Source organism: Acomys minous (assembly GCF_964271855.1).
Source record: "Acomys minous genome assembly, chromosome: 2".
In the NCBI taxonomy this organism is placed as follows: Eukaryota; Metazoa; Chordata; class Mammalia; order Rodentia; family Muridae; genus Acomys; species Acomys minous.
Genome location: NC_140484.1, coordinates 44778618 through 44796928, shown reverse-complemented (window position 1 = coordinate 44796928; position 18311 = coordinate 44778618). Strand labels below are relative to the sequence as shown.

At 42.0% G+C, this 18311-nt stretch overlaps 1 protein-coding gene across 7 annotated transcripts in view; it reads right to left on the bottom strand.

Moving 5' to 3' along the window:
- TLE4 (TLE family member 4, transcriptional corepressor) overlaps positions 1-18027 on the bottom strand; it is a 135756-nt gene extending 117729 nt beyond the window's left edge. For 4 of the 7 annotated variants that reach the window (XM_084773048.1, XM_084773052.1, XM_084773049.1 and 1 more), the window contains exons 1-4: positions 17263-18027; positions 16615-16712; positions 15435-15498; positions 14229-14273 (exon numbers count right to left, since the gene is read on the bottom strand). In XM_084773048.1, the coding sequence (XP_084629174.1) occupies positions 14229-14273; positions 15435-15498; positions 16615-16712; positions 17263-17307 (252 nt within the window). In that variant the 5' untranslated portion in view covers positions 17308-18027. Of the gene's footprint in view, positions 1-14228; positions 14274-15434; positions 15499-16614; positions 16713-16973; positions 17125-17262 lie in introns of those variants that run through there. The other 3 variants (XM_084773050.1, XM_084773054.1, XM_084773051.1) reach the window with 2 other exon arrangements.
- Positions 18028-18311: the final 284 nt, after the last annotated feature.

Below are 18311 nucleotides of genomic sequence, written 5' to 3'. Positions count from 1 at the left end.
CTGACCTTCTCTTCATGCTTCAAGAGTCCACCACTCTCTCTACTACCTAACATGCAAGGCCTTCGAAACTGTGTCCTAAACCAACTCCTACTACTCTCCTGCCTACTACTAAACAAGACTGAAAATGCTAACCACAGCCTGAACGGGCACAGAATGTTCTTGATTCTGTAGCTCCCTCTCAGAACCTTCCCCATTCTGTTCTCCCTAAGTGGCTTCCCTCCTTAAAATACAACTGTCTCCTTCCATAACAGCACCCTTAACAGGCCCAGAGGCACACAAACAAATGACCTACTCTCCAGTTCCTATCACAACAGTGTCTCCACTGTATTGTTTATACTGATCCAAGAGGAAATATGGAATTTTCTGAAGAGGCAAGCCGTCTGCCTCTCATAACTCCACACGTCTCAAAGCACCACCTATGTTGCAACATGAGGCTAAATAACTATTGTTCCATAAAAATATAAAAGGCATCATAGGTTTGATGTGCCCAGGACTATAATCACTTACCAAATAACCCTTCCAGCAAAGGAATAATGTAACCCCACAATGCTACACTGTTTTTTAAGTTTGGAAGCTACAATTTTTTTTTTTTTACTTTGAGGCAGGATTTCTCTGTGTAGCATTGGCTGTCCTAGACTATAGACCAGGCTGCCTGCCTTGCCTCCCTGAATGCTGACAAATTACAAGCTTAACTTTTACAAATTCAATCCTAGATACTTGGATTTAAGAAGCTAAGTATAAGCCTGGCTCCGTGGAACACACCTGTAATCCCAGCACTTGGGGAGGCAGAGGCAGGAGTGTCCCAGGCTAGCCTGGTCTACAAAGCACGTCCAGCACAGTCAACTTATAAAGGTGGTTTTGGAGTACTCCCTAAATACAATATAACAACTACTTCTACAGCCCTTACATTGTATTACATATTTTAAGTAATCGAGAGCTGGTTTGAAGTATGCAGGAGGATGAGAACAGTCACATGGTAAGTAATAGTGGCCTCAAATAAACAGTAAGAAAACAGCAAAAGTATGGAATGTCAAATACCAAAGAATGAAGAGAACTTGGAAGTGTAACTTGAAGGCAGGGATGTGCATTTTCTTACCAAATCATGTCCACAACTAAAACAAAACAACCTTTAAGCTCTTAAAGTATAAACAATTCTACCCATTTCACTTTAATCTAGTTAGCAGAAGCTTATCAGACCAGCTGTATCAAGCGTTTGGAAAGTAAGATTTTATACAAAAATGTGGTTATCTGACCCAACTGCATCCAAATGTTATTACTCCTCTTAGAGCTGCAGTGTTCGTTCTATTCTCCACAATCTAGAAAAGCCCTTTTTTACATGTGGTATTTTGGAATTTTTAGACTACAATTTCTCCATCAAGCACCCTAAATAAGCGCCCTCCCCTCCCCTCTACCCCAGCCCCACCCCCCCAAAAAAGGATGAAACAATAAAGTAGCTGTGAAATTGTTACTTTTTACTGGCCATTTTTGGTTAAGTCCAATTTTTTTTCTTAATTTTTTTTTTTAGGTTAATCAAGGTAGACATGCCACACTCTAAGCATATCCAAAGCCAAGCTTTTCAGTCTCCCATATTCATAACACAACAGAGGAGGAAAAAAGAAGTTTGCCAGACAATGGTGGCACACTCTTTTAACTAGCACTCTGGAGGCAGAGGCAGGCATATCTCTGAGTTCAAGGACAGCCTGGTCTACAGAGCAAATTCCAGGATAGCCAGGGCTATATAGAAAAACCCTGTCTCAAACCAAACAAAAACCTCACAAGCGCACTGATTGTGTGTATATTCTAGTTACAGTTACTACTACCCTGATGAAACACCATGATCAAAAGCAACCTGGGGAAGAAAGGGTTTATTTCACTTACAACTCCATACAGCAGTTCATCAAAGCAGGAGGGACAGAAACTAGAGCAGAGCAAGTACTGGAGGCAGGAACTGATGCAGAGGCAAGAGGGGTGCTGCTTACTGGCTCGCTCAACATGGCTTGTTCAGCCTGCTTTCTTATAGAACCCAGGACCACCAGCCTAGGGACAGCACCACCGACAATGGGCTGAGCCTTCTCTTATCAATCACTTAAAAAAAGAAAATGCCCTATAGCCAGATCTTATGAAAGCATTTCCTCAACTGAGGCTCCCTCCTTTCAGATAACTCTATTTCATGTCAAATTGACATTCACCATGTTTTACACTTATGCTACTATATTTCATTAGGACTGGACAAAGTCAACCGCAATATACTTTGTCCTAAGCAGAACCTAAGTAAAAGAACAGAAGGGCTATTTTGCAGGAAGATGTGTCCTGATCCCTCTGCTAAAGCAAATTGGGCAAAGGGGCCTACTGAATTCTCAGCTAACCCAATCTACAATATATATCTTGGTATTATCCAGACTGGTATCCCAGGGGGATTGTTGGAATGACTGGACCAAAAAAAAAAAAAAAATCATTCTGAAATTTTCTAGCATTGTTCAGACTTTCTGCCAAAAGCACAAGCAAACAAAAACAACAATTTTATTTCCTGTTACATAACATTCTTAAATCTTAACATTCTGAAACAACATCATACAATAGAGAATTAAAAGATAATTTAGAAGCTGGACAGATAGCTGAGTAACTAAGAGTAATGGCTACTCTTGCAGAGAACCCAGATTCAGTTCCTAGCACCCACTTGATGGCTCACAATCATCTGTAACTCCAACTCTAAGGAATGTAATGCCCTCACCACCCATGGCACTGCACGCATATGGTGCACAGGCATACATACAGGCAACACACTCACTCACATACAATGATTTTTAAAAATTAAAAAATTCATAATAGAGCCCTACATACTGGCTCATGCCTGTAATCCCAGCACTCTGTGAGGCAGAGGCAAGTGGATCTGGATCTCTGTGAGTTCGATGCCAGCCTGGTCTACAAAGGGGAGTCCAGGCCAGCCAAAGGTACACAGAGCAATCCTGTCTTTAAAAAAAAAAAGTTCTTTTTTTTTAACCAAATAACCAATTCTACTTTTATTTTTGCTTATAGTAGTAAAAATTGAACCCCTGCCTTGCACATTAGGTAAACAAGTACTCTGTAACATCTAGAGTCCCAAATCTAACCCTACATTTTAAAAACAACCAGTAGGCAGGCTCAGAGACTTCTGAAGTAATTAGGATAACATACTCCAACCTCTGATTGATTATCAGAAGCCCTTGTGCTCATCATAAGGGTAAGTTTTCCCTAGGAGCTTGAAAACATAGAGAGAGAGTTGGTACTCAGGACAAGGGGTGCTGCAGAATATATACAAAAATACAAAAAGTTAAGGCATTCTTTTAGCTATTCCACCACTCGTTTATTTCCTTTGCTGGGTTTTGGGCATAATTTTAGGTGCTAGGACACAGCAGTAAATAAAACGTATTCTTCCTTTTTTGGACTTCATACTGTCCATGAAAAGCTGATCTACTAAGTTTTTGAATCATAAAACCAAGATTAAACATTTCCCTGTTATTTTATTTACCACTGTCATTTGTTTAAACTAATAAGCTCATTCTTAACTAAGTTGAATAGTCCAAAGTAAAGTCTCCTGGTGGGACACTGCACAAACGCTCCAAGGATTTTAGCTGTCAAGCTCACTATCAGTGACATCCTTCCCCCAAGTGCGCGAGATGAATCTCAGCTAGAGAACCCACATCTATACTGACTCCAGGAAATAATCTCAGGGGCTAGTTATACAACAGATTAATAAAGTCCTACATATCCCCTTTGCACACTTATCCAGGTAAGAAATTATTACAAATCACATTGTAATTCATACAATTTTGAAATACAAACAGTAAACAGCAAAGGAAAAATATAAAACCTGATCACTTTAAATCAGTTCTTGTTAGCCAGGTGTGGTGGCACACACCTTTAATCCCAGCACTTGAGAGGCAGAAGCAGATGGACTGCTGTGAGTTCATATCCAACCTGGTCTACAAAGCAAGTCTAGCACAGTCAAAGCTATAGAGAAACCCTCTCTCAAAAAAACAAACAGGGGCTGAAGAGAAGGCTCAGAGGTTAAGAGCATTGGCTGCTCTTCCAGAGGCTCTGAGTTCAATTCCCAGCAACCACATGGTGGCTCACAACCATCTATAAAGCAATTTAATGCCCTCTTGTGGCATGCAGGTAGAGAATTGTATACATCTTAATAAATAAATAAATCTTTTAAAAAATGAACAAAAAATTAGCTCTTGTACATTTTATTCTACATATTTGACAATAGTTGATCTAAACTCTGCATGAACACTGATCCTAAGAGAATCAAAACATTCTGAACCATCTAATTAAATATGGAACTTTGGTACCTAACATCTGTGTTTCAGTTTACTCATGGACAGGAGAGGGATAATTCTGACATTACTGAGGCTTAAAAAGAGATGGGAAAAGCATCTTGCAAAATACATATAAACAAATTATGTATTTTAAAAACTGAAAGAAATTTTACAAGGAACTTTGTAGGCTGGATGCAGCTTAGTGGCAGAGCACTTGCCTACAATGTGCAAGACCTGTTACATCCCCATAACCAAAACAAAATGGCTGGCAGATCCTATTCTTTACATCTCTGCCTTATCACATGTTGAAAAGCTGAAGGATTAAATAGTAATTATGTAATTTCATAAGGTTACTAGGAAAAAGAGAAAAGGACACCTGCATAATATACTACGGAAACTTGAAGATCAGAACTAGAATTCCTCTTGCAACAACACTATGCCATCTTACTACCTAAACTATCATCCTCTTGAAAGTTTCCCAGCCCTCTAAAAGAACTAGAAGACTTGAGAGAGAGAAAGTTAAACACACCACAGTAAAGACCAGTATCCCCCCCACACACACACACACATCCAAGCCACATGAACAGTTATTAATAGTAGAACTCTTCAAATATATACTAAGACGGGTCTTCAGAGTGAATTTTAAATTGAGTTAGCAGTGATTCCTGTTTTCAACTTTAAAGGACTGAACACACCAAAATACAAATATTCTACTTTAACTGTTCTCATCGCTGAGCCCCATGCTGACCTGTTTTCACTTCCTCTTTCTACATGTCATTTTCTTATAAGCGTCACTAAAAGAAACACCAGTAGTTGAAGGTTCGGTATTGGTTGTCCATCCTGCAACCCAAATATACCCTGAGCAAAGACTAATCATAACGAGGCTTAGCTACTACCTGAATGCAAGTGTTCCTTCTTTTTCCATCTATCTATCCCATGAGCACCAACCAGCACGCGCTCAGTACCAGGTGTGCTGCAGAAAGCAAATCTAAAAGTGGAGCTTACATGGTAGCTGGGACAAGGAAACAGGCAATAAACAAGTGTGTGTCTAGAACAGCCTGTTTGTGTGGCATGGTTCAGGACTGAGGGAGCAGCCAGTTTGATTAAACACTTTGCTAAAAGTGGATCTCAGCTTTAGATTTCAATTTGCTGATCCCACGCTCCTTCTGGGCAGGGCCCTGACACTGGAGGGTCAAGGGAAGAGGAACAGTTGAACTTCGGCACAAACACACAGATCAGATCTCTCACTAAAGACGACAGTGTAATACATGGGCTGCCACCTGCAGTGCTTTCCTTCTCTTGTTGCAGAAAGCAAAGAACATGACAGAAACAAGCGCGTTATTTCTTACTTTAAAATGTTTTGGCCAATAGTGCAAACTCTGGAAAGGGAAGTTAAGTAGCTTTCTATTTCCCCTTCAGCCAATGACTCACCTACGTGACCTCAGGCCTATGCACTGACCTTTGTGAACTCTGGTATCCCCACCCTGTGCTGATCCTTCCTGACTGTCACACTAGGCTAGCTCTTAAGCCCTTAAGCTTTAGTGTTATCTGTTAAAGGAGGCCAGAGGAATGAAACTGCTTGGCAAACGGTAGGGCACATTACTGACAGAAGCTACATAAATAAACACACAGATCTGAACTTGCTACCTGCTTTACAAGAACATTAGGAAAACTGAAGTGAACACGTAAAATGCTTTAAGCTCTATGCAAAGAAAGGTGTCACACACTACTAGTGTTTTAAATTTCCAACAACACTCAATTCTTTCCAATTGTGTTTCCAGGACTTTCTAAGATCAACAACAAAAAGAACCCACAGACTTTCAGAAGCAGAATATGGAGTTGGAAAATAAGAATAATACCAGGTGTGGAGGCTCATATTTGTAATCGCAGTATTCAGAAGCCTGAGACAGGGGGATTAAGAATTCATGTCTGGTCAAAGCTACACAGTGAAATCCTGTCTGAAAAGAAACTAGCAGCAAAGTTAAAAAAAAAAATCACTGCTAATCTCCCTCCCAACTTCTCACTTTGCCTAAGTGGCTACAGTTAAGAGGGAGGACCATGCAGAGTTCTAAACACCTTGCTACCCTGCAGCCAGCCAACACTGTGTGGAGAGACGCTATGCCTCTGTTCTGAGAAGCAGAAGCCCCTACACTACACAAATCCGTATGTGTTTATGAGCATAAAACTCCCCAAAAGATAACAAGATAACCCATCTCCCTGAGGACAGAGTGCCTAAAAGGTGTCCTAGAGTTTTACCACTCTGCTTCTTTGACAAACCAGCTAAGAAAATCTATACTTTGCACATCTGTCCGCCTGGATGGAATACAGGTTACACACTGCAACTCTCTGAAGATAAGTCTTGGCTCTGTGATATAGAAATAGCAAGAACCTGCCATCAGTGCTGTGGGTCAATTCCAATGAAAACAGAGAGGGTATGTAGATTTGCAGTGATGAAGGCCAGCTAAATCCCTCTTTACAGACAGAAAGCAACTCCCACTGACAGCTGTTACTAAGGCAAAGTCAAAACAGCTCTATCTTTCATTTTGGCTAAGACTTCTAAGGTCTTCCCCCTTAGTCTAATAATTTCATAAACTGTCTTCAGTGTACCAACTTTGAGCAAGTCCTAAGCCTTACAAACTGTCATCATCAGTGTAAATCAGTGTCCAAGCTTAAATGTGCTGTCTCCTGCTTTTCTCCAAGAGTCTTGGTTGCAAAAATGATATAACCTGGCCTCTGTGTAAGACCACCAGCATGTCTCCAGTACCAGAATGGAGTATAGTTTCCTTTTTTCTATTTCAAATTTTTCAAGTGTGTGTGTGTGTGTGTGTGTGTGAGAGAGAGAGAGAGAGAGAGAGAGAGAGAGAGAGAGAGAGAGAGAGAGCGCGAGCGCACACATGAGCGCGCAGGTGCATGCACCTAAGTGCAGATAACCACAGGCCAGCAGAAGGGGTGAGATCCCCTGGAGCTTGAATTGCAGGCAATTAAGAGCTGCCTAGTGTGGGTGCTGAGCATCCAACTCCAATCCTCTGCAAAGCAGTAAGTATGCACTGTGGGTACTGTGCCATCTCTCCAGCCCCCTTCGTATTTTTTTTTATTTTTAAGACAGTGTCCCACTCTGTAGCCGGGAGTGGAATCCACTATGTAGAACAGACTGACCTTAAACTGATGACTTGTCTCTGCATGCAGAACTTTTTAAAGAGCAGTATGAAGAATGATAAAGGAAGGCGCCTTTTAGAAACCACACCTCTTTGTCCTTTTCCAACAGGCACAAGCATTATTATCCCAAAGTCACAGCCCAGGCGATCAAATATGAAATGCAATAAAAAGTTTCCCATTAAAAGCAACTACAAGCCAGTAGGCAGTGGTGGTGCATGCCAGCACTCAGGAGGCTGAGGCAAGTGGATCTCTGTGAGTTCAAGGCTAATCTAGTCCACAACAAGAGTCCAGAACAGTCAAGGCTACACAGAGAAACCCTGACTCAAAAAACCAAAACAAACAAAAAAGCAAGTATGTTTTAGCATATAATTATTAACCCCCTTTAACTATTCTGTAGGGCAAGGAAAAAAATGAAACTCTAGGAAAAGAGTAACTGAAAAATGTAGCGAAGGCCAAGAAATTACCTAAGACACAGTTCATCCTTGTCTAGCTCATTAGTCCAACCCAGCCCAGAGCTACACTGCCTAAACACAAACAAATCTGTCAATCAAGATGATAAGTAAAATAAACAGTCAGAAGCAGAGATTGAGGGGCAGTGGGTAGAAAATACGTCTTTGGATGTTACAAAGAAATCCTCTCAACAGGAAAAGCAAAGCATCTGCCTTCATTTAAAAGTTTGAGTTGTGTGTGATTTCCTGCATCTAAGAACTTCTTTTTGAACTACAAAGAGGCCACAAAACATCATATTTTCCCCTCCTAGATTCCCCCTTCAAAAACCCCAAGGTGATGATTAACAAACAGCCCCTTGTCCTCAGACAGTCTAAGAAGCCACAGGAAAAGATAAATTAAACAGAAGAACCCTTCCTAAATAAACAAGAAACAGGCTGCCTGGGGAGAGGACCAAACTTCCTTACAAGAAGCCCCAAGTAGCTTCCCTGATGGAAAGTGGGAGGCCAGGGGAAAGCTACCTAGGACCTCCCACCCACTGAGGCAGCCAGGACAGAGAGCCTATCCTGAAAGCTTCTAGCCTTGGACTCCCGGCAGCTGCTGAGACTCTTCAGGGGGTTCTGGGTGGAAGTCCAAAGTTCAGGGGCTCAAGGGCAAAATCAAAGACTACTCTACCAACCAACAGCTTCTTCATTCCAGCGTCGAGGTCAGGCCTGAATCTCTAGTTCATGGCCAATTCATTTGCTAACAGGGCAGCCTCCCAGGCAATCCATTCCAACCCACCACCTATTACTATATTACCATGTGCGGATCTGACCTGTTTAATCACTCTTTGATTGGACATAATCCTTTTCTTGGGATCTTTATAAGAATTAAAGAATCTTGGCAGTATGCCCAGATCTGTGGTAAGCACATGCCAAATATATAATAAATGTCCGCTTCCATTGGAAGGAAACACTTAATTATACTCAACAATCACTGCTTAAGGAAAAAAAAAAAAAGAATATTTTGCTATGGTACCTCAAAACTAAAAATCTTACACAAGACAGAAAAAAGGAGGAACCCAAAGAATTCAGAGACTAGTCCCCAAAACATACATACACACCCTAGTACATTTAATTTCACCTTCCGGATCCTCTTGCAGAGCAAAAAAAAAGCTCATTGGGTCATGCCCAAGAAGCTGCCACCTGGTATTAACTGTCACAATTCTATATGTTTTGGCAGTCTTGAAAAGGAAGAAATCTTAATTTAAATTTACACACATTAGATTTACTAGATAGGAATAGAGTTGGCCTCTACCCCAAAACATCCAAATCAAAAAGGTAAGTGGAAAAAAAATAGTCAACCAAAAACCTCTATTCCAGTAATATTAACCAAAATACTATCAGTGACCAATAATCTTAAATTAGAAAAAGCTGCTTCAAGTCTCAATAAACAGCGAGAACATAATAACAAACACGAGCTACCACTCTTTTCTCTTCCCTCTTCCTGGAGTTTATTAAGTACAAGCACTAGAATTTCACTTCTACACCTTTTTAAAACTGCCCCAGCCCAGCAGTATCCACCTCTGTTCAGTCTAAATTTTTTTTGTTGTTGTATTTTGTGTGTTTGTTGTTTTTCAAGACAGGGTTTCTCTATGTAGCCCTGGCTGCCCTAGAACTTGCTTTGTAGACCAGGTGGGCCTCCAATTTAAAGATCTGCCAGCCTTTGCCTCAGCTGCTCCCTCCAGAAGGCTGGGGTTAAAGCTGTCGCCTAGCAGTAGATTATTCCTTAATGGGTGTAAAAGTATAAGAAAATCAGTTCTGTAAGCAAAGTGTTTCATTGGTGTATCATTTATTTTCTAACAGAATACCTCACTTTTGATAATGCTTCCCTTTTGCACATATGCAAGAATTTAGCCATACTCGTTTCATAACAGAAGCTACTAGTTAAAAATTTTACTTTTATCTCCATACTCAGACACCTGCTTTTCCAGACATTTTTTCAAGTCTAAACATATACAATACTAGGATGTATAAGAAATTGGTAATACCCCCCACAGAGTCATCATAAGAGAAACCTGCTCTAAAACAGAAGTTTAAATAAATTGACTTCCACTGCAAGCACTGTCCCCAAATACCTGGACTGCATCCTAGAACCCAGTGCACTCAAGGCTAGAACGTCAGGCCAGGCATATATTACTTCAACCTCACTAAATCCCTCCTCCTCCAAATCCTAGGCTACTTTCTAAAACAGTTCACTAAAAAGCACCAACCTAATTAACAACTGCTTCCTCTGCAACAGTGGCCTTGATTTCACTTATTTACACATTAACTGCAGCCTCCTTTTGGCCAAGCCAGTCTATTCTCTGTACCATGCCGAGCCTTTTATCTGCCCTGGACAGCATTTTCTCCAGCAGATGAAGTAGATGCCGATTGATTTGCTGTCGAGCATGGTAAATTAATAGCAACAAATTGCTGAGGGCCCGTCTCGCTGCTCCACCATGCTTCGGCAGTTTTGCTTTATTTGCTCCATGATGGGCAGCAGTCGGCCTCTTCAAGTCAATTTCTTCTTAACAACCTGCAATACTTTTCAATGGTGAAAATAGAGCTGTTCCTTGTAAGTCAGAAATCAATATCCTATTGCCCTTAGAAAATGCTAAACAAGCAGTATTGGCAATCCACTTGGTACTAGAGGGTATCAGATATAATGCAAATCCATACTGCTTCCCTCCTTGAAGTTATTACAGTTTGCTAAAAGGTTCCTAATGTCATTTATCATCATTTACCATTGACCAAAGAGGCTATGATTATGATATCCTATCAGCTGGCAAGGCCTTTTATTTCTATTCAATTAATATTTTAGCAGCACTCAAATGGTTGTGGCCCAAGTCTTGTAATGAAATTTGCATGGCTTGGAATGAAATAGAAATTTTGTTGCTTTAAGGGGAAAAAAATTACACACAAGGATATGCATACATATGACAAATTTCTATTTTCATATAATTGTGCAAGTTTCACCTTTAGATTTTAGGTGTCACAGATTCCAAAGGTTTTCTGATGATTTTTAAAATTCAAGTACTAAGCAAATAAATCTTAGAAGAGATCTTCAGATTTTCAAACACTAACAACGAGGAGTTCCTCTCATTGCTCCCTTTCCACATCCCAGCACATCCACCTATTTCATTTCTACAGGTTGAGTTCACACATCAATGGCTCCTAATCTACATCCAATATCCGCACTTCAGAGTGGCAACAGCCAGAGTCTGATTCCATTAGGGAGGAATTCTTCAATTATAGTGTTGCAGGCAAAAGACTCAAACAAGCATCATCTAGCTGTGCTATCAACTGCACACACTGCCCCATCTGCCCAGGGTCACTGACCCAGCTGCAGCCACCCTACATCTCAGAAAGTAACAAGAACCAGGGGCTACCTGTCCTATCTAGAGCCAAACCAAAACCCTGTAGACAGGGAAATCCTCAAGGTGTCAACACTTTCATTTTTAAAAATTCTCCTTTGAAGACATAACAATAAATTCCAGGTCATTTCTAAGCCAGGTCTGACTTACCACTCCCACTGTCACACTAAAACTGAAGACAATGGAAAAGCACTAATTCCCACTGTGGCCCAGAACATTCTACTTGAACTTCTCCAGATTATTTTTTTCCCAGCTTCATCTGTTCAGCTCTATCAATCCTACTAAAATTTACTACTAAAAATTACATTCATATTTTATGCTCCAATTCCATGTCATGTCACTGAGTTCCCCTTTAAAAAAGAAATCCACTAATTTTACCAGACTAATGCTATTTACTCAGTTACCAAAATTTAAATTAATTATGTTCTCAAACATAATTGTTAAAAATTGGCAACATTACGCAGGCTTAATTAAGATTAAATCCAATTTACTAAATGTACTTTAATTGGTACTAATTACATTAGCTTTCATTTCAGAATGACAAATTCCCCATAGGTTTCATTTTATGGTTCTCTATCAGAATCAACCCGGGGCAACTGATGATGAGCATCACCAAAAAAGGGGGAGAAGGGGACACCCTCCCCACCCCCGTTTACCACTGCTTCGTACTAGCGCCCTTTTATCCATTTGCTAAGTCACAGAGTCATGGCTCCTTCAAAACCTTCATTTTCTGTCCCTGTGAAAAATATCTTTAAAAATACTCTGTGTGGCTGGCTACAGCCAAAAAGAATCAGAACACAGGAACATTAACAACAACAAAATACACAAAGGTTTTAAATATTGGGGCCACCAATTACTAGGGTACTTCTGAGGCCTCTGGGACTCCTACTCTTGAACCCTTTGAGACACAAACCTAATAAGTGAATAAGCCTAAACTGGTCTTGAGAAATAGGCCCAATTATGCCTCGGGGCAACTTCCGTGCATTATTGCTGCTTTCCATTACAAGGGTACCCAGCGAGTGCATCTGGAAGAGAGGCGAGGAGAAGCTAGGGCTGTCTGCCTAGGAAAACAAATAAAGACAGATATGCCTCTGTGCTTAAGGGGGGAAAGAAAGAAAATATAATAAGTAGGTGGTTTGCAGGACTGTCTGTATTTCATAATGCGATAAACTGCCCTCGGGATTCCTGATATGATTGAATTCAAAAGCAAGATGGGGGGGGGGAGGCAAAGTATACTCTTCTCAATTTTAAATGGATGGCATTTGAGGCCAGCTGGACAAGGGAGATGACAAAATTTACAGTCTTTTAAAATGAGTGAAAGTAAAGGATCTCACATATGCCTCCAACACCAAAATAAGAAATACACACAGCTGAGACATTTACAGGTGTAGATGGGGAAAGATCCACAAACTAAGTGGGGTCAGAGTAAGGCGAAGTATAAAAAAGGGAAAAACAAAGGGACATTAACTAGTCCATTCTTTAAAGAGAAACTAATCTTGGGAGGGTACATAAGAAAACAAACTAAAAGTATGTACAAGAACCAGACTATCTAAGCAGGTAATTGTATTCCTGTGAGGTAGAACTGGAGTCCACCCGCACTCTGCATGTATTTTGCTTAAGCAGTATTTGTAATTCTAACCTAAACAGACATGCCCAAGTCACTAAAATAGCAATGTAAATATATGCCATTCAAGCTTCAACATGTATATATTAGGCACACAGCATATATAATGTTAACATCAGCATAACCAAATACCAGCGTTAAGACCGAACTTGAAATAGTCTTCAGTGGAGATAATGTTGTAAATTTTCCCAACTTTATGTTTCCAGATGCTATCTGGCTGCCCGTATTATCTTAAAGTGGTCTTTTAATCAACTACCAATGTGAGCACATTCTGATCATGTAGCAAATAACTGTCAAAAAGAATTCTTACAGCCTGATGGCCCGTCTTCATCTCAGACTTTTTTTAAAATCTTAAAAAGGTACATACAACATCCTGACCATGTAAATAAGACACGGAAAGCAGAAAGTTGTCCATCGCCTCTTTCTCAGCAGGCAAGCATACACGTATCTATTCTGAGACAGCTGATGAGGCCTGAAGTCCTCCACAAGCCGATGACGTCAAAGAAATGCTTCCTGGAGCAATTATCATTCTCAAGTAGTATTTTAAATATAGCAATTTACAAATGCTATTTTTTTTTTCTGTTTAGGAAACTTAAACCAAATCTTTTTTTTTTTTTGGTCTTTAGCCAAAAAACAAAGCAAAACCCTGTGGCAGCTGTAGCAGTCACAAGTATCTATCAATGCTTTCTTTCCTCCTAACCCCAAACTAATTGCTAGATTTCCTGATCCAGGGCTTTACCATTAATCACATCCTCCCATCAGGTTCATTTACTCTGTACAAATTTTGGAAGTTGCAGCTAGAGCTCCTGGTAAGACCCAACTAAGTAGGCTCTGGGGACCAGCACAAGGGTTTTCCAGCTCTGAAGATTTCACTCTGATCCTCCCAGCTCACTTCTCTATTTTTTCACAGTGATACAATGGGTTTCACACAATTTACAATTTGGTTTATTAATATTTTTCAAGGAAAGTTCTTTTCTAAGAGATATCTGATGGCTGAAATATATAAGGCAACTCTTTACAAAAACAAACTACATATTTTAAATTTTGCATACTGCTTTTGAAAGTGCAGGAAAGTTTAAGACGCATTTTGATTTAAGAATAACAATTTAAATTGTTAAAAGTTAGGATAATATGAAGTCTGAGGAACAACATGTAGAACACTGGCCTTCTCACTCTTCCCCCAGTGTTTTAAAATAAGGGTAGACATGACAGATATATAAAAGAAAAATCACAAAATAGATGTTTCTTTTCAAAGTGCATGAATATTACTGTCACTTAAAATCATTATAAAGAGGTAACTTACCTGCTTGTGCATTTCTATGTTCAACCCATAGGACATTTCATAATACTGTCAAAGAAGGAAAAGCAATTAAATCTGCACCTTTCAAATAATCTCTCCAGTTTGTTCAAAATGCCCAAGTACACCGAAAACAAAGCCACTGACACACAGGCCTTACCTTAGCTGAAATAGCCACAATATCTGAGTCAACACATAAAAAGGATGCCCAGTTACGATCTTCAAAAAACTAGAAGCCACACACTAAGACACACCCCAAGAGGAAAACTAACAAAACTAACAAAATGTTAAAACTCAGCATTCTTAACATGTACAACTGTCTTCAAACATCATAAGCAAATGAATCTGAAAAGGGTGATGAAAACTTGGTTCCACACTGACTCTTAATTCCTATACCCAGCGGAAAGGCCACACATAAATGCTGATGTTTTGAAAGAACTATTGAAAAAGGGTGATGCTGCCTAGGGAGTTCTTGTTTTTAGTGTACTACTCATATATGCAAAGCAGAAGAGCTTGATGGAAAATTAATTAATGAGCTACCCTGCAAGCTCGTTCAATACAGAATATACTTCTGAATCATAAAAATGCTTCATTATACTTCAGTAAACATAGATTTGATTTGTCTGAATGGAAGTATAACTGCGGTACAGAAAATCTGGCAGCTCAAATCAACACTCCTAAGAATCAAAATAACACTATAGAAATTGAGAGCATACACACAAAAATACAAACATAGCAGCATGATGAACATGAACATTTCTGCACAAGGGTCTACTGTTATTTCCTATCCAAATCATTAACTAAAAGGCTTAAGACACATTTAATTTTAAGAGTATAAGAGAAAAGCAGTCTAGTTACAATTGGAGCAAGAGCAATAAAACAACAAAGAAAACCACTAAGAAAAACAGTTTGCTTGTGACTAAACAAAAACTAAATGAGTTTTTTTCATTTTTTTTTTCCATCTGTAAAAACAAAGCACAGAAAATTATACCCCATGCAACTGAACTTTTTGAAATTTTAAATCAAAGCTGGTGGTCAAAGCCAAGTTCTAACAACCTTGAATTACAGGTTGTTAATGGACACATGCCCACAACCTCAACACTAGCAGGGCCACTGTGATGTAGCCTGCAGCCTCCAGTAATTTAAACCTTATTCTTGCTTTCAGTATCCCAGGCTACTGAGCACTTTGAATCCTTGACACGGTTTTCTTACCATGACATAATGCCGCTGCATCTCTGTCTTCTCACTGGCCAGTTTCTCACATTCCAGCTTCAGACTAGTCAAGACATAAAATCATGTAAGTACAGTGCAGAACTTAACTTACATCCTCCCAACTCCAAATCCACATCCCTTCCTCCAAATCATCACCTCCTATTGTCAAATCAGTGTTATTAAACAGCGCTTTACTAATGAAAGGGAAGAGGGAGAAAAATGAGCAGCCAGAACCAGCCTGGACTTGCCTCTTCAGTAAGGTTAAACGGTGGGGGTTGGGAAAGAGGGGTTAATGTTCTTAAGAAATGAACCCTCTAGCCAATTTAATTCTGCAACTTCGTCCAGAATTGAGTATTCTTCACTAAATTCACTTAATAAAACATTGATAATAATTATATTTTATATACATATATATGTATATATACATATATATGCAAAACTAAGTACACAAAAATGCCACAGGGGAGGTTTTACCATGAGATTAGGGAAAAGCAGAAATCAACAGTCTTATGAATTTTGTTTTCCTCCCTCCCCCGCCCCCCCCCAAAAAAACAGACAAGTTGAATATCATGGGGGCGTGGGAGGGTGGGAGGTGTTGATGTGGTCCAGCAGCTTGTTTGGCTTCTTACATTTATAAAAATTCTGCATCATTAAGGATGCAGCGAAGCAAATATGTTTCAAAAGCACGCTAAGAGCCTCGGAAGACGAAAGCATTGTTTTCTTTTCTAAATAAAAGTAATGAAACGGCTCGAGGCTTACTTGCCCTGGCTCTCAAACTATGCCATGGAATGGCAGAAGGAAGGAATCGAGCCCAGAGTAAGAAAGAGCCAAGAAGTCAAAAGGCCCCAGAATCTTCCCACCCTTCCGTTCTCCTGACCCAATAAATCAATATCGAAAGTTTGGCCTCAGCGTTTTTTCCAAGTCTCCTCAGTTTCGATTGCTCTGCTTCCTTTTCTGTTTACAGGGAAGAAAATGCTTAATTTCTTTACACCTGCCTAAAGGAAGAAGAGGCCCTGACTTGACTTTTCTGCGCACAGTGGGGGGTGGGGGGAGGAAATGGTAATACCTTTGTGGTTGCTGGGGAGGGGGGGTGGGTAAAGAGGGGGTGGTGTTTGTGTGTTGGGGGGGGGTAGACAAGAGCTAAGCAAACAGAAGGATCAGCTAAAGTCAATATCGTTACCTGTGGTATTGAGCCTGTAAAAACTGAAACTCTTCCTTAATCCGATCACAAGATTCGGAAATTGTAAATTTGAAGGGTTGAGCAGGCTGATGCGGTGCCTAAAGAACAACAATAAAATATTTAATTAGCCCACATCGCAGGTGGGGGGGGGGGGTGAGGACAGCCCGCGGTCGGAGGCGGGGGGGGGCGCGGCGGGCGTCGCGCCGCTCTCGCCTCTCTTTTGCTTGCTGGGGTCCGGGTGCCTCCCGGCGGCCTCCCTCAGCTCCCCAGCCCCGCTCCTCAGCCTGGTCCTCACTCCCCCCTCCACTGAAATCTCAAACAACCTCCCCCCGTCGCCCCGCGCCCCCATCCCTCCCTACCCGGAATCGAAAGTGGCCCGTCGGGGGCAGCCGCGCCATGGCGTCGGGCCGCCGTCAGCTAGCCGAGCGAGCGAGTCCGGCCTGCGGCCGCCGGCGCCTTCCACCCCGCAGACTCGCGCCGCCCGGCTCGCCCCCCTCGGGAGGAGCGGCGCGGGCGGAGAGCGGCGGCGCGCGGCTTCCCGGGGCTTCAGAGACAACAATAAGAAAATGGCTACAAGTCGGTCGCCTCCCGCAACCCTCGGAGCGGCCGGCCGCGGGCAGTCCGGGCGGCGGGCGCGTCGCCACTCACCGGGTGGCGCGTCTGCGGGTACATCTTGCTCAGGTCGCGAATCATCCACGCCGCTTTAGTAGGCTGCGCCGGGCAGAGGCGCACGGCTCATCCGCTTCGAGGGCCCCGCGGCGGCGTCCCGGGCCTGCGGGTCTCGCGTGACGCGGGCGGCAGGCAGGCGCGGCGGCTGGGCGCGGGCGGCCGGCTCCGCATTCCCCGCGGGCGTCACTGAGGGCGGCGGGCACCGTCCGTCCTGCGCCCGCCGAGCCCCGCGCCCGCCGAGCGCCGCCCGCCCGCTCGCTCGCTCGCTCGCTCTCGCGCCCCACTCCAAACTTTTTTTTATTATTATTTGTCTTTTAATTGGCTGCTATTCCTCGGAATGAATGGTCGCTTCTTCCCAGAGAGCGAGCGCAAACTCCTTTTGGTTCGGTAGAGAGGTCTCGCGGCGCTTGGGGGTTCTCTGGAGATTTTTCACTTCACAGCAACGATCTTTTTAAAAGGCACCTTTTAGCTTCTTTTTTACCACATTTCATTTCCTTTTCTTCCTTCCTGTTTTTTTTTTTTTTCTTAAAGCCCCAAATTGAAGGGGATTATAAAAATAAAAGAGCGAAACGCTTGCGGCTTTTTAAAATTCTCTTTCAAACTCTGCGAACACCACCTCAAAATAATACACGAGTGTGTAAGAGGGGGGGAAAAAAAGAAGGCAGCCAACAGCCGAACGCCCGCTCGGAACGGCTCTAACAACGCGCTCTGTGTAGGTGACTTCTTTGACCAAATTTAGCAGCAGCTAATCATTAACATTCTGATACATATTCACGACCGTCCGCGGAGGGCCCGAGGAGCATCCCGGGAGATGTAGTCCTCGCGAGGCTACTGTGGCCCGCGGATACCCACAGATTGACTACAGTCTCCGGCTAGCTCCGCGCGCTCCCCTCCGCGCTCTCCAGGCGCCCCGCCCTCCCGCGGCGCGAGGGCGCCGCACCAACCAATCGGAGATGGCTGAACATTAATCGCCGTTCTGTGTTACTGCCCATCATTTCACCGCTGACAAATGGCAAGCCTGGAGGGCG